The sequence below is a fragment of the Lathamus discolor genome, chromosome 1 (genome assembly GCF_037157495.1).
Source record: "Lathamus discolor isolate bLatDis1 chromosome 1, bLatDis1.hap1, whole genome shotgun sequence".
Classification (NCBI taxonomy): domain Eukaryota; kingdom Metazoa; phylum Chordata; class Aves; order Psittaciformes; family Psittacidae; genus Lathamus; species Lathamus discolor.
The window spans coordinates 34,669,706-34,682,114 of record NC_088884.1 but is presented as its reverse complement, the minus strand read 5'-3'; the positions used below and the strand labels follow the sequence as shown (position 1 = coordinate 34,682,114).

The window sequence follows — 12,409 nt, the reverse complement described above, 5'->3', positions numbered from 1 at the left end:
ATAAAACTTCCATTATTTCTCTTCTCTGATGCAGAATTCCACTGGACTTTATTCCTGATGGTAATCGCAAAGGGTAATGAGGCTATCATGTTCATGCCCTGAATAAACTATCATTTATTTAAATTGATGAGAGACATAGGATCAGTGGTATGGACTAGATCTTCCTTGTGCTAGTGCAAAGAGAGAGGAAAAAGCAAATACGAAATCTGGGAACTGATGAATTTTTAGCGTGGTAGGCAGTCACATCTGCTTTCCTCCCTAGTTAATTTAATTGAACAAAATATTGCTTGGTTTTGTTACTTTTGGAACAGTATTTTCATTTCTTCAGTTGTCATCTGTGTGCAATCTCACCTCCCTCTTACTGATGTGCTACAGAAGGTGGGAGGTGATGTGGCTGGACATGCAGCAGTTTGGCTATTTCAGCTGATAGCATCCATGAGGAACCCGCTATGAGCTGGTTGATGTGTGACTGGCCAAGTGTGCTTGGAGTCAAAACATCCTCAAGTTACTTTCAATTATCTTTGCATCCCCTTCTAAGGCTGCTCTAAATAGAGCCTGATGCACCAGGTGATTCAGTGTTCAGACAAATCCAACTATATTTACACTGATACGTCTTTAAGCAAGTGAACTTTTGCTCTGAGGTCAAGAACCACAAAGTGGTATCCAAATCTTGACATGCATTAAGCCTAGCCAGACAGCAGGTGCTACCTGAGTGCTGATAATCCACTCACTTTCCCTCTTCCATCTCTACTGGAAATTACTTATGGGTCTTTCTGGTGTTCACTTGAAAGGTCAAATATGGACAAGTTATTTCAAAACAGAAGGTATTTAGAAGGAGTTGGAGGTTGAAATGCTGTTACAGAAGATGGATTCAGTCAGCATGAAGTGATGCTGTTTGCAAATACTTCCACTCATCCAAGGAGGCCCCAAAGGCTTTGGGGAGGGAAGACAGAGTGGGGAGGAGGGTGGGTCAGGGAATCCCCACTGACAACTACAGAACACAATCCAGGCGAGGAGGGAGTTGCAGCAGGTATTTTGCTAAATTACATTTCATGTCTTGCATATTCATTTTCCTTCTCAAGACCCAAGTCATGGCTGCACTTCCACCCATACCTGACTAGGTGAGAAATATGTTGTCTCCAGCCACAGCTAAAGAAAACACATAATATGGGGTTTCCATATTAGGGATTCTCCATAGTAGAACATAATAGGGTTAGGTCAATCAGATAATGATAGCTCCCCAGAGTGCTTTCTAAGTCTCCTAAAATTTGAATTTCAGGAAATTGGGGAGCTAGAGGCTGCATCTCTGAATTTGATAGCCTCTTAAGGATTTCTTTTCCTTGATCTTATCACTTGGCCCCTTGAAACTATAAACGATTTTACCATTTACAACAGCCCATATCAGGAATTTTCACAGCTTAACTGTGTGTTGTGTGAAGTGGATTAAGATGTTTTGGGGGAGATTTAAAAAACTAGTAAAAATGCTTCACACCATAATTTCTTGGTTTTATCTTGGTTTTATTTACAGTTTAAAATTTGCTTGCATGTCTTGAAATTTTAGGCAGAAATGCACTCCTCACAGCCCTTTTGGAGTATGCCCAGGATCCAGAAGACTAATGTAAAAATTGTATTTAAGGTTTATTTTCCATTTTGAAACTAGTGATTAATTAGAAATTCCTTTTTCCGCTTTTGAATGTGTAATAATTACAGAAACATTGAAAGTAGAAATAGTTTGGTTTGTGTAACCTGAAAGGAATTTGAAACTTTGGTTGATGGAGCAGAATTAACCCTGAGAAAATTCACCTTGAGCTGAAAAATGGTTTTGGGGAATTTGCTGATGTTTGATTATTAATTATGTTTATAGCATTTGGATGGAAAGAAGGAACTGGAAATTTCTTTTTCATGTACAGAACCTAACCTAACATATTGTAGGTATAACTGGAAACATTCAATAAATAATAATAACTAATTTGAAGTAATATTTAATGTAATGGACGCTAAATATATTCCTCACATTACAGAACCACAGCAATCAGATTCTTTTATCCATGGCATAATACCATTGATTTTTCATTAAGGTAAACTAAGATAAAAACTTATAATCATTTACTCCATTTTGGCACTGAATTCTGTGCAAGGAGGGTCAGTGGTTAGAAGTCCCTCCTTTATTTTGCTGCAATTACAGTGCATTAGCAGAGTCGTGTGTATCTGTGAGCTACAAAGGCTGTTTAACTGCAGTCAGTGCTTTAAACCCCTTGCTGAAATTAATCCAAACCCTCCCTTATGGATTGGAAGAAACAAGAGCTATCAGAAGACAGAAGGATATAAAACTGAGAATGAATTTTACTCAACCATTCTATTAATGTGAAAAGACAATTCCTCAAAGTGCTGGATATGTGATATCCCTTAACAAACTTAGCAGCTTATATTTATTAATTCTTTTAAGTGAGCTCACTTCCTCTAGAAGTGATATGTTGGTTTGGTTCCCGAAACTAAATTTTCTTTAAGACTTAGAAAGTAATTCAATACTGTTTTCCCTGAAAAAGAAATACACTTGCAGGAGGAAAGGATTTTATTATCTCAACTGCAACTCCACTACACACATTGACAGTGTTGTTACTTTTGACTCTTAATTGTCCATGGTATGTGAATCATAAGGACTGGATTTTGGACTTTCAGGTTCAATTGTTAGGAATTTAGAGGAAAGGACAGTATTGTTAAGAGATAAATGACAAAAAAAAAAAAAAAAATTAACTGACCTAGACCAGCTTTTCAGAAAGGAATTTCTAAAGCATCATGGTATTTTAAGTAGTTTGTGGGTTAATGGAACCCAAATATTTTGACAGGTTTTGACATTACCCAACAATTTTATTTGCACTTGAGAAGGTTTTTGGGTTTGGTTTTTTTTTGGGTTTTTTGGGGATTTTTTTTTTTTTGTTTTGTTGTCAGAAATAAAGGAAGAACTGAATTTAATAATAAATTCATCTAAAACTTCTCAATTTGTACTTGTGCAAAACCCATCATCATGTAGATGTTCTGGCTTTGCATTTAGTGTCTCTGACTTTGATTCATTGTTGTGCTTATGACATAGTCATATCCCCTGAGCTAACTTCAAAGTAGCTTGCCTGCTTAGCATGATTTAACACCCTAGTCATTCAACATTGAGCTTCATCGAAGCACTATTAGATGAGAAGCAAAATCGGCTAGTCTTTGCTGGCCTCTTGGCCACTGTTGTTAAGACACTACAAGTACATAATGAGTTTTAGGCTAGCTCAGATGTATCTATACTGCAGCACGGTCAATATTTTGAGCAAGCACATGTGCCTGAGTACCAGTTCCTTTCCTGGTTTGCTTTTGTTCTGGGAGAAAAAGTTTGTGAATTGGAAATATGTATCCTGCTCTTTTGGGGAACAGAGAGTGAGTAAAAACTGTGCTTCATGCTATGCATAGACTTAACATGTGGTTAGGCCATGGAGAGGATAGGACATGACAGTCTTTCCATCTCATCCCCCTTGGTCAAATGAAATGCATTTGTGTTCTGGGAAAACATCTATCTGTGCTGTTAGTCATTGAAAAGGTGTTCATGGCTCTGTGATATGGTATTTAATGAGACAAGGATGGTGCTGTGTACAGATAAGGTAATCCTTGAAGTGTGACAACTACCCACAATTTCACTTTCTTGATAACCAGTACAGGTTCTGCTTCTTAAGGACTGTTTCCAGCAGTATCATACAAATGGCTGAGAACTGATTAACTGCTAACTAGATCTGATAATTCAGTAACTTAATGAATAGGATTTAGCTGCTTGTTTATCTGTGCTAGCTCAGATGGTGCAATTTTGAGCTAACCAAGCTTACTGAGGATAAATTACCCAGGGTAGAGGGCATAGCTAATATGCCTACAGTGTTTCTACTATTTGAATTAGCAGGTTTAGAAACCATTTTTATTAGTATTTTGCCATATTATTCTGTCACATTTTAGAAAACCTGGAGAATACAGATGTTGTTCTTAGCAGCTAGGAGTACAACATTCATTGGTACAATACATCATTTCCATTATTTCTCCTGAGCACAAAAATGGGAGGTAGAAAAGTTACCTACTCAAATCTTAAACCAGGTAGATTTCCCCTTAGATAACTACTTGGTAAAACCAGATCCTGGTCTCTTTTCACTATCATGTATTTCTGCCTGATTCATCTCACACACAAAAAAATGCTATAGGTAATATTTATCATCTGTGATTTTGTAACAATGTTGTGCTTAAATACCTGTGAAGTTCTCAGTTAAATATGTTCCATAACCTTTCTCACAAAGCCAAATTCATAATATGAGATTAGAAATATAAGAAATCAGGATTTACAAGTCTTTGTTTAGCTCAGAGTTTAACATTTCTCATGTTTTATAAGAAAACAACAGAGCAGTAAGGATAATCTGGATTCACTTTAAGAGACAGGACAAATAATGTAAATAATAAAGGGAAAACAGGTTGGCTTTAAAAATCAAACTGTTTTATGTCTTTGAAATATCATGTGACCCCTTCAATTATTCAAATCAAGAACACTTTAAGGGCTGTCATGCGGCTAAATAGCGCTGACATTAATGAGCTAAAATCTTCTCTCAGTTTTACAGTATAAAAAACATATGCATCAGTATTTTGAAGTCAAAGGAATCCATGCTTATGCTGGTGCAACTGAAACAAAACATTGGTGCAACATTCCTCCTTCCAAGTATCTGGTTTTAATCAAACTATACTCATGGCCTTCAAGTTTTCTTTGCTGCGGTGGAAGGTAGGCAGGAGTGTTTCATTTAAAATGCTCGGTTTACATCAGGAGCGCACTAAGAACTGTATATCTTGTCCTAGCTGCTTCTAATTGATAAATTATAACGAAAATGTAGTAACCTGAACTACATGTTCTCTCAGAAACACAAGTTTTACAGAAAACAAGAAAAAAGTTTCTGGTTTTTTAGTCCTACGAGCAAATTTCAGTGAAACCGGGTGATTGGCAACTGTTATGATAAGGTAGATGAAGAGGATGAAAGCTAGGACTGATGGAACAGCTGTGAGAGGCTCTGTTCCAATTGTATTTTGATTACTGATAAGATAACCTGCCCTTTTCTCCCAGTGATTTATCTCATTCAAATTACAATAACACCGAATTGCCATCAACAACAAATGCTGTGTAGTTTCAAGTTTATCTGGCTCATAATGTAGCAAAAATGAAAAAGGGCCGATTAGAAGAATTTTTGTGTTACATTTCTGAAAATGGATAAACCCTTTATTGCACTATGTGAGCTCATGCACTTTATAAACTTGTTTTCTGTTTTATTTCAGAATAAACTGATCACTTTCTGATATTCCCAAGCAACGTAATTCTAAAATTAGGTGAAAACATACGTTGGGGAGGGTTAGGGGGAGGTGGTGGTGTTATAATTTTACTATGTTTTTTCTTTTTTCTTCTGGGTCTAATATGAAATCAAAGGCTAATTGCTAAAAATAACTTGGAAATACTGGAACAGTTTAGATGGTACTAAAAGACCAATAGCCTGACCAGTTAAAGATGCAACAAAACAAAGGTTTCTGTAGGTCTTTTAATTTTGTTTAACTTTTTTTTTTTCTTAAATGAAATCTTAAACAATGGATAAATTATGTCCTTTTTTAAAAGTAATTAGTTTGTGCAAGTTTGAATTGTACCACTGACTCTTAGCAAGATTCTTATTTTTTTGTAAGAGTAGGTGGCTGAGCTATTCTCCTCACTAAGGGCTAGATCCTAAGGTCCCAGTGATATCTGAGGTGCAGATAAAAGAAAGTAGTTGAGGTATCAAGCAGTTAAATCCAGGGGTGGGGGGTGGGGAAGAAGTTCTCCTTCCGGCCATTGGCAGTGTTTACTGAACATTAGACTTGGGATGGGGTCAAGTACCTGCTTTCAGACATCTGACAAGCACCCATCTATCTCAGTTCCTGTCAACTTTTAGAATATGTGGGAAGACCCCACTGAAATATTTCACTGTGTACATGGCAGCTGTTGTCTTTTCTGGGTGGGGAGTGGGCTCACAACAAATCTGCTGCCTTTTGCCTGCTTATATACCCGGTTTTGCCGAATAAGCTCTACTGGCTGTCACCTTGCAGGAAGCTGTCTTGATTTCCTGCCAGTCCCTGCCTTTCCAATAACTGACAGGGTCAGAATTCCCCATCTAGACTCAGAGCAATAAAATGGGGAAGCTGCAGGAGAGGCTGGAAGTTAAAATAGCTACTTCTTTCCTTGCATGGTAGAAGTAGTATCTTGGAATTCAGTAAATAATCACTCAGAGAGTAATGACTAATTCATACCTAGGATTATTTACAGATATACATGCAGATATGCAGAAGAAGTACAGTATGCATCTGTGTAAGCAACAAATGCATGTGCAAACATGTGGCCACCTGATACTCTGTAGCCAAAGTAAAAGCCTGGCGAGAGAAGAAGGAAATGTTCTAGCATGACGTTGTGGGAGGCATTGCTCACAATTCAGCAAAATCCCTGTTTGATGGCATAATACTCATTGACTCATCTTTTATCTATTGCTAGGAGATACACAGTGAGATCTTATCGTTGCTGGCAAAGGAATGAAGGTCGAGAGTTTGTGCAACCAGCAACCCACTCATTTGATTCACAAGCGTGTTATGACGAGCAGAACTGCCTATGTAATCCAGTCACTCTGCAGAGTCACCAGGAATAGGACAGGGCCAGAACTGAATACTGGTGAGGAGACCTTTCCTCTGATTTCTCTAGAAATTGGTATGGCCCTTTGATCCTTATCAACAAAAATAATCTTGGCTGGCATGTGACTGTGAAGTCTGCGGCAGGAATGCAGGCCAAAGCTCACAAATTTTCTAACTTGTTACACAGGCAAACTCCCTCCTGCTAAAAAGAGAGTTTGCCTTGTAGTAGATAAGTAAAAAAACCAAGATGGTTTTCTTTTGTTATGTTCTCCCCTTGACAAACTGAGCTGAAGGAACACAGACATAAAACAAGGTTTATAGTGACATACCAACCATGGATAAAGCAAACCTCAGAATCTGCCTAACTGTATTCATCTTAGCTATAGCTGTGGTTTTCTGGCTTATTCTTTAATGAAAAAAGTGTCATAAAAGAAACCAAATCTACATTCCTTGTGCATGAGTATCTCCATGGATTTCACTGCAGGAATTTGGCCTTCTGTGTGTATACATACTATTAAGTTTCAATTCCATTAGCAAATTAAATAACCATGTAATAAAAGGAAGGCAAAAGTTAGGGACTGGTTTTCTTCTTAATATTTGTCAGCTTGGTCTGTTGAAGTGAATGTTCTTCACAAGACTGGATCAAGAAAGACCATGCAGAGCCTACAGAAAGGCACATTGAAAAAGGTCAAATACTTCAAGCTTGGACACTGGCAGAGAAAGGATAATAGCTGTAGCAAGCAGGTCAGTACTGTGAATTAAAGGTAGTTGGAATGAAATGGTTAGTAGGATAATGTGGCCCCCAAACTTTGAAAAACTCAACCTCCATCTGTTTTCAGTGATCATCACAAGTGAAAATTCATTATTATATGATGAGTGGTTTAGATATGGTGCATTTCAAACCATGAGGTTTGGTCACCTGCAACACTTAACAAATGTGGGGAGCAAGCACTTATAATAAAAGCAATGAAACCTTTATTACCTTCAAATATCACCACCCACTCCAAATCTACCTCATAGGCAAATGCTATGGTCATAATAAGCAGTAGTTAGCTTTATAGGGTTCATTCATTCCTGTTCAAAACAACGGGCATGACTACAGCTGAGGATGTGTCAAAAGGAAATTAAGAAAATGTTCTCTGAGCAATTACTGAAGAAGTGGTACTTGGCTGCACCAGCTGCTGGAGAAAAGTCACCATCTTTGCAATAAAAATAACTGGACAAAGCATAGAGGAAGTAAAATATTACTTGGAGTATGGGCAACCATTGCCTGTCTGCATAGGCCATAGATAGGTCAATGTTTAATAAGAACAACAACAGAAAAATAGAATACAATTAGGGTCTGCATAATAGACAGTATTAATTTTATTAACTTATTGAAGGCATTCATCATTTTCCTCATCATTGCAATGCGATCCTTGCTGTAATCTTGGTTTATGTTAGCACTTACCAGCCATATACCTTGCCAACATGACTGACTGATGCTTAACAGAACTGATGGATGTCATTGCCCTTCGAGGAGTATGCCATGTAACTGCTCTCTCTTTCATTCTCTTAGCAATAGTCACTGTTGGATACTGAAAAGACACTGGATGGTAAACACATTGAAACTAATGACTTTGAGGAAGTTAAATACTTAATTTGTATTGATTGTGAAAATGCTATTGCTTTGCTCTTCAGCAGCCCTTTCCAGAATGTCATATGAAGCCATATTCATCACTGGAAGAATACATATAAATTAGAATAAACAACACAGGAACTGCTGAGATTATTTAGGTTTTCACCTCTTAGTTGTGATGTAACTCAATCCTAACAAAATTAGTAGTGAATGAGAATCATTAGCACCCAAATGACATTTTTCTCCTCAGCTTACATTCTCAACCTGATTCCTGATAGGGAGAAACCTGACTTCATGTGATTTGAAATACACTGCTTGGAATATGCTTAGGAATCATCTTTTGGGAAATAGACCCTGGAAATCTGATCATCTCCTGCAAAAGTCAATAATAGGACAGTACAACAAATACCGGATTAAAATTCAGGAGAAATGTCCTAATCTTGGAGAAGGCGATGGAATTTAGCTTTTAGTTTGGCTTCAAATTGCATGTTCACAAAAAAAAATCCCCACCAGTGTTACCTTTAACATTGCTGCATACTCTGAAAAGTCACAAAAAACTAAAAGAAAAAATACATATAAATGTATATATAAATATATATGTATTTCCCTGTACAGCTACACCTGGTTCTTTTAAGTTATACTGTGGTGACATACGAACAGTGAAGACGATGATGTAATTTACTCTTGGCTGTAATAAACCTTAGACTCCAATGTTATGATCTGGCATTTTTCATGAGTATTAGAAAGCAAGCAAACATCAATCACCATCTGAGAAGTGAATGTTTAGAACTCAGGTTTGTTTTAAACCAAGTAGCTGTGTGCCTAACTGATCTTGTTTCTATTTATATCACTTTTACCTTTCTGTAACATTGACTTCAGCAGACAGTTTTCTTTACGCTTCAGTCACCAAGGGCAGAATCATACCTATGCGAGTTCAAACCATGAAAGCTGAAAAAATTATAAAGGTTTTTGACAGCTATAAGAAAAATGATGAGACGCAGATGACAGCACAGTATTTCTAGACAAGGGAGTTTCAAGACAAGCTAAGCAATCAATCATCTGCATCACTCACTAGCGAGTCGACATTCAACATCTGAATCAGTCATTACAATGTAAAGAGAATTAGTAAAGTCTCTAACAAAATGCAAATAAGTGAACTAGAGGACAATACAGTCAAATTCTAGAAGTTGGCAGGAAGCCAGAAGAATTATTTTGACAAGACTGCTTGGGGTGATTTGATTTCTTCTTCTTACACTAGAGAAATGGAGAGCTTTGGTCTTGAGCAGTACAAGTTTTAAAAATCTAATCTGTAGTACATCTGTATTGCTATATTTAGCCAGAAAAACTGTAGAATAAGGAACATAATGCAATGCATGCCCTGGCACTCTGCTACACCACTACGCAAATTAACTCCTAGTGCTAGTGATAGTTTTGCAAGTAAGTAAAGAATACTGAGGCAAAGCTAGCCTGAATGGTCTACAACTTTGAGTGTTATCTTTACCTTCCTTGAAATGTTACCTGCTAATTCTTGCTATTATAGAGTATCAGCCTGCTTCAAAAGGCACCTGGTATAAATAAATGTGAAAAGTAAGTTTGACATCTTTGTGATTACTAAGCTATAGGTGCTGAAATTCTGGAAAATCCTAAATACCACTATTATGCAGCTACAAGAAAGCTCTACCTGATGTCTTGCTTGTTCTGGTTAAAATAAAAGAAGATTAAAAAATAAGGAAAATGAGTTTTAAAAGAAAAATAAGCAGAAATTTCTGTTTTAACGGCATCAGCTTGATTTTTAGCAGCATAGAGGATGCTGTCTTACACTCACTTATCATTGGAGTAATGGTGGAAAAAGGGCCTGATATTACTGAAAAGCAAAAAGTAATAGTAGGTAGCTGTGCTGTTAGGCAAATCCTGGGCATTTGGCAGCTGTTTTGAGAGGAGAAACATTCGTCCTTGGCTTGCATATATGGCAGAGCTAACACTAACATTAGGTGCTGGAAGGTATGGCCATGCCCTCTAGCCATCAGCCTTTGGATCCTGATGTTATTTGTTCCCTTTCTCTTCTGTCCACGAGTGCTGACTGCACCAGCATCAATGGAACTGTCCCTGCTCCTAAAACTGCTTGTTTGCTTCTGTGTATTATAAGGTCAGGGCTTAAACCACATAGGATTTCTCATTGCAGGGAGAATTTCTTATCAATTACATTAGTGCAGATACATCTTGAAATGATAGAGATGGTTTGGCTTTGGTCGTGATATAAAAGTAGATAGACAGGAATAAAGAAAGAATGTTTTCATGAAAGTTTACATAAGTATGGTCCGTATTATCTTATGGAAAAATATTTTTAACCAGTTTCAAGAAAAATGCATATTTTTTTTTAATGGTTGTGAATAGCTAAGAGGAGTCTGTAGATCCTTTTGCTGAAATCCTGTTCTTGGCAAGTGCAAAGGTTCTGGGAAGAGTATGACAGCTAGAAAATTATTCTTGAGTTAAACAGAAGCAAACTTACCTTCTCTAGCTTAATTCTTGTCATGGATAAATACAGAATTCCGAGCAAGGGAACTGTGTCAGAAAGCTGGGAAGATAGTAATACATGTGAGAATAGATTGCATGTGTTATTTTATTTCACCAACTAGTCATTCTTATGCACTTTCTCATAACTTACAGATCTGCATGAAATTCTTTTGTATGCTAAAAGTAGGAGATTTTTGTGTTTAGAGGTGTTTTTTATCAGCTGGATATCCTCAGGTTTACCCTTGTAAATCTCACTGATTGAACAAAATTGAACTTTGTCCAACAGTTGATAAGTTCCATGGATAAAATTTTACCACCTAAAACCTCTTTCAATTGATTTCACTGATATTTTGACCTTTGTTTTTGTAGAACTGAATCTCACAGTCAGTTTGGGTTTGGGTACTTGAAATAAAAACATTTGTGAACTCAGGGACATAACTCTTTCACTGGTTTCTACTCCATAAGTATAAATTCCTAAAATGAAATATTTATAAGTCAAAATATAAGTGTGTATTTTATTTGACCATGTTATCAATGAAGGTATTATTTTTATCTTACAGAAATGTTGGAATCCAACAATATAATCAATTTCAATGGACTAGCTAATAGCTCCAGTTACCACACTTTCCTCTTGGATGAAGAACGGAGTCGGCTGTATGTTGGAGCAAAGGATCACATATTTTCTTTCAACCTGGTTAACATCAAGGAATATCAAAAGGTATGTTTGCTCATGTTTTGTACAATGCAACTATCTACTTATAACGTTGCAGCATTGTTATTACTCTGACTACATTGGGCACTGTGTGAATTATGGAGTAAGGGTTTGGATGTCAAGGATACTATCACAACACAAACATTTGCTTACTCTATGAAGAGAAATTATAATAATAAGCCTGTAACCTGTGAGTGTATAAAATACAAAGCTTTTTTCAGACTATGGAAAAGTAAATGCTAAACGAATAATCCACCTATTTCCCAAACAAGCTACTTTCATGTTTTCTAATAAAAAACCCAAACAACTGTTATGACAGTTCACACAAAAAAGGACTTAGTACTCTGTATTTGTAGCTAAGAAGCAGCTGTTTGGGAGTCCAAGTGCTGATTTCTCTCCTTTAACCCAGCACTTGTAGGCACTCTGCTTCTGCTTCTTTTGAACCAAAATAGGTTCAGTTTTAGTAAAAGAGGAGAAGGTCCATGAAAACTTGCCATTCTTGATGGAGAGTATAATTTTCCAGTAAAAGCTGGTGATGGATTAAAAGCTGACAACAGTTCAGTGATGTGCTTTTGTTGCAGGCTAAATAAATAATTGCATTTTCAACTGATTTTAGTAAGATAAAATGTTGCGAAGGTAAACAATGCTATGGAGGTTTGATTTGTTATATTAAGTATTTTGATGGCACTTTTTAAAATCCAGAGGGTACCCTTTTATGAGAGATAAATTGCTTCAATACCCAGGGATATTTTTTTCTTGGTGTTCCTGACCTTTTGCCCATTTGACTATTAGCTTCCTAAGATGATAGCAATAAATACCTTGCGTTTTTTGTTCAGAGGGAAGACTGGCTATTCATTTGTATTCTC

General features: G+C 36.8%; 1 protein-coding gene across 1 annotated transcript in view; it reads left to right on the top strand.

Moving 5' to 3' along the window:
- The window catches only part of SEMA3A (semaphorin 3A), a 174,029-nt gene that overhangs the window by 36,805 nt on the left and 124,815 nt on the right, over positions 1-12,409 (top strand). Inside the window, exon 2 of the mRNA XM_065667262.1 lies at positions 11,392-11,549. Within this exon, the coding sequence (XP_065523334.1) occupies positions 11,392-11,549 (158 nt within the window). The remainder of the gene's footprint in view (positions 1-11,391; positions 11,550-12,409) is intronic.